The sequence below is a fragment of the Pinus tabuliformis genome, chromosome 5_1 (assembly GCF_031772625.1).
Source record: "Pinus tabuliformis cultivar Carrire ecotype Pingquan chromosome 5_1, CPIR1, whole genome shotgun sequence".
Lineage (NCBI taxonomy): Eukaryota > Viridiplantae > Streptophyta > Pinopsida > Pinales > Pinaceae > Pinus > Pinus tabuliformis.
Window position 1 is genome coordinate 414,306,914 of NC_142305.1, and position 2,703 is coordinate 414,309,616.

Below are 2,703 nucleotides of genomic sequence, written 5' to 3' on the forward strand. Positions count from 1 at the left end.
CAAACAACATCTATAACAATAGAAAGGAGGCAATTAATAAAACTTAAATGGTGGTTTGCATCGATGGTAGGTAGATAAGAGTAGTGGCAGTTGGACAAAACCCATATGGGTTTTGTACCCTAGCTAGGGGCACATGCAAAGAAAAAGTGGAATTTGGACATACATTACTACTTTACAATTTATTTTAAAACTTTAGTTAACCTTTAGAAATACACCACTACTTTTTAACTTGCATTAAAACTAAAACCTTATTTAGGACCATCTAAATTTTGAAATGAAAATAATAATATCTATAATCATAACAAAACCTTAAATGAAATCCAATAAAAATACAAAGAATAACTTCTTTTCTTACTATCCATTTATATCCTAACTCATATATTATAAAATAATATTACTGTCAATTTATATCCTGATTTATATATTATAAAATAATTAAAAAGTATATTATTATATTGAAATTAATACAAATCAAAACTCATGTATTACATAATAACAAAAAAAAATATTATTAAATTGAAATTAATATAAATGAAAACCATGAAAAGATGGTTATTGTTTTTTTTTCATCTTTTTTCAATTGAAGATTGCTGTATCTTGCTATTCAGGTAGAGGGAATCAAAGGTTACATACATATCCTGTATAAAGAAAGCCCAGCTTCACCAAAAAGACGGTAACCAATCTTGTCCAAACAGTCCAAGTCATGACACTATAACTGTTTTTCTGAAATGTACATAGAGTTCGGATGCTACAGAATAACTCAGGAGTATTAAAAGATTTGTTTAGCATCCAAATCCAGCGTAAATAAAACATTTATCACCCAGAAAATACACAACCGACTAAGTTAAGATGGCCTATAGTAACTACATTGCCTTGCGCAGGTACTACTAATAACGAGCAGCGATCAGGAAAATAGTTTCATCAAGCTAGATTAAATCCCATCGTATTAATTACAAAAAGAAGCAAATCAAAGAGTATGTAAAAGCCAAAATGGCATATATAGTATGTCAATGTTGAAGCCGCCTCCTCATGTTGCCTTTTGTCAAATCTTGTGTAACATGATGGCGTCGTGCAGTTTCTGAGCCCACCATTTAAAGAGACTATTCGTGCTCATGGAATTTTTGGTGAAAATATCTTGGCAAAAGCTGTAAATGCGTTTTTGCTCAACCAAAGGGAGAGTTTCACCTACGCCAATAATACCAGTCTCCAGTGCACTCTGAAATGTGCTTGCTGTGTCATCGTAAACGTAATTACGAAGACTGTTCAGGAGTTTGACCATTATAACAGCCCATTTGGTAAGAAAATCGACACGGAATGACACTGTAGTAATTATCTCTCCATTTTCCATAGCCTTCAAAATCTGATCAATTAAAATGGTAAGCATGTCCGGCAGAGCAGAGTAATAATGTATCGCTCCACCAGCTACTGCATTACGAAGATCGACATCTTCACAAAACTCTTTGACCACTGTTGCGAACAATTTTGAATCGCAACGCCGAATGACGCCCAGTAGCCAACACAAGTCAGAACAAGCCGCCGGTCTCATAGACCTTTCATCAGACTTAGACTTAATAGCTTTCACATCTGCCCTAAACCGTTTCAAAATGACATGACTGCAAACAACATTAATAGCTGGTGACGTATTTAACTTAAAGTAATCAAAGATATGTTGCTCCACAATGCTGCGAAGTTCTACATTATTGTCAGTATTCTGCAACAATTCTTGTAGAGATTCCTTCAGCATCTTTATATCTTCGCAATCTGACTTGCTTTGGCTCATACCAAGTCTAGCAGCTAAGTCAGGCAATACATTTATGTTCAACGATGACAACAGCACGGGGAGCTTGGCTTCTTGCTCAGGACACCAGCGCACAGCAGCTAAATATCGCATACATGACTCCATACAATCACGAAACATCACTTCAGAAGCAACTGGTAAAATAGTCAATGCTTCATCCACATGAGTGAAATTAAAGCATTGGTCTGTATCATAAGAATACATTAGCTGAATACATTTGATGTAAGTCTCTGGATGGTAAGAACATGTTACCTTGATTTCAAATGGTCGCTTAGCCGAAGACCCACTTTGGGAAAGCTTGGTTTCAAGAAACTCAGACTTCTTCAACACTTGAGAATGAAGTAAAAGAGGATTTCCAGGATACTCCACTCCAGCTGAATCGATTAAATTCAATCTTACGTCGGCCGTATTCTTGTCCCCAAACAGTAGTGACTGGTTAGCCATTGCTTCCTGCAAATTTGCAATTGACACTTTGGCCTCAATAACTTTGCAGAGAGTATTACGATCTTTGAATGCAGTGACCATTCTTAAACACCGTCCAAGAATCTCTGTCGGCGTTTTATCTCTTTCGATGCGATAATCTAATTTTGATTGGACATCACTATCCTAGGAACCTAGGACACATTGCTTTGCTGGAGTGTTTCTTTAATGCCGTTGCTATCAACTTTGTGTCACCGGGTTAAGGAATCAATGTTGACAGGAAATTATTAAGGGAGTGGCTTTACTTCATGTCACTTATTTAAATAACCAATGCTATCAAGACCAAGAATATGGGTGCCGGTGGTAATGTGACTGTTTTTGCCCATATGATTTTTGTTTCCTGCTTTTGCTATTTGTATTTATTAGTTATTTGTTTAGACAGCCAAGTGTATTTATAAGTTATTTGTTTAGACAGCTAAGTGTTT

General features: G+C 35.7%; 1 protein-coding gene across 1 annotated transcript; it reads right to left on the reverse strand.

The window, feature by feature from the left end:
- Positions 1-1,042: 1,042 nt before the first annotated feature.
- LOC149165239 (BTB/POZ domain-containing protein At1g63850-like) lies at positions 1,043-2,323 on the reverse strand. Its single transcript, XM_089429755.1, has one exon. The coding sequence runs from the start codon at positions 2,321-2,323 to the stop codon at positions 1,043-1,045; it is 1,281 nt and encodes a 426-aa protein (XP_089285881.1).
- Positions 2,324-2,703: the final 380 nt, after the last annotated feature.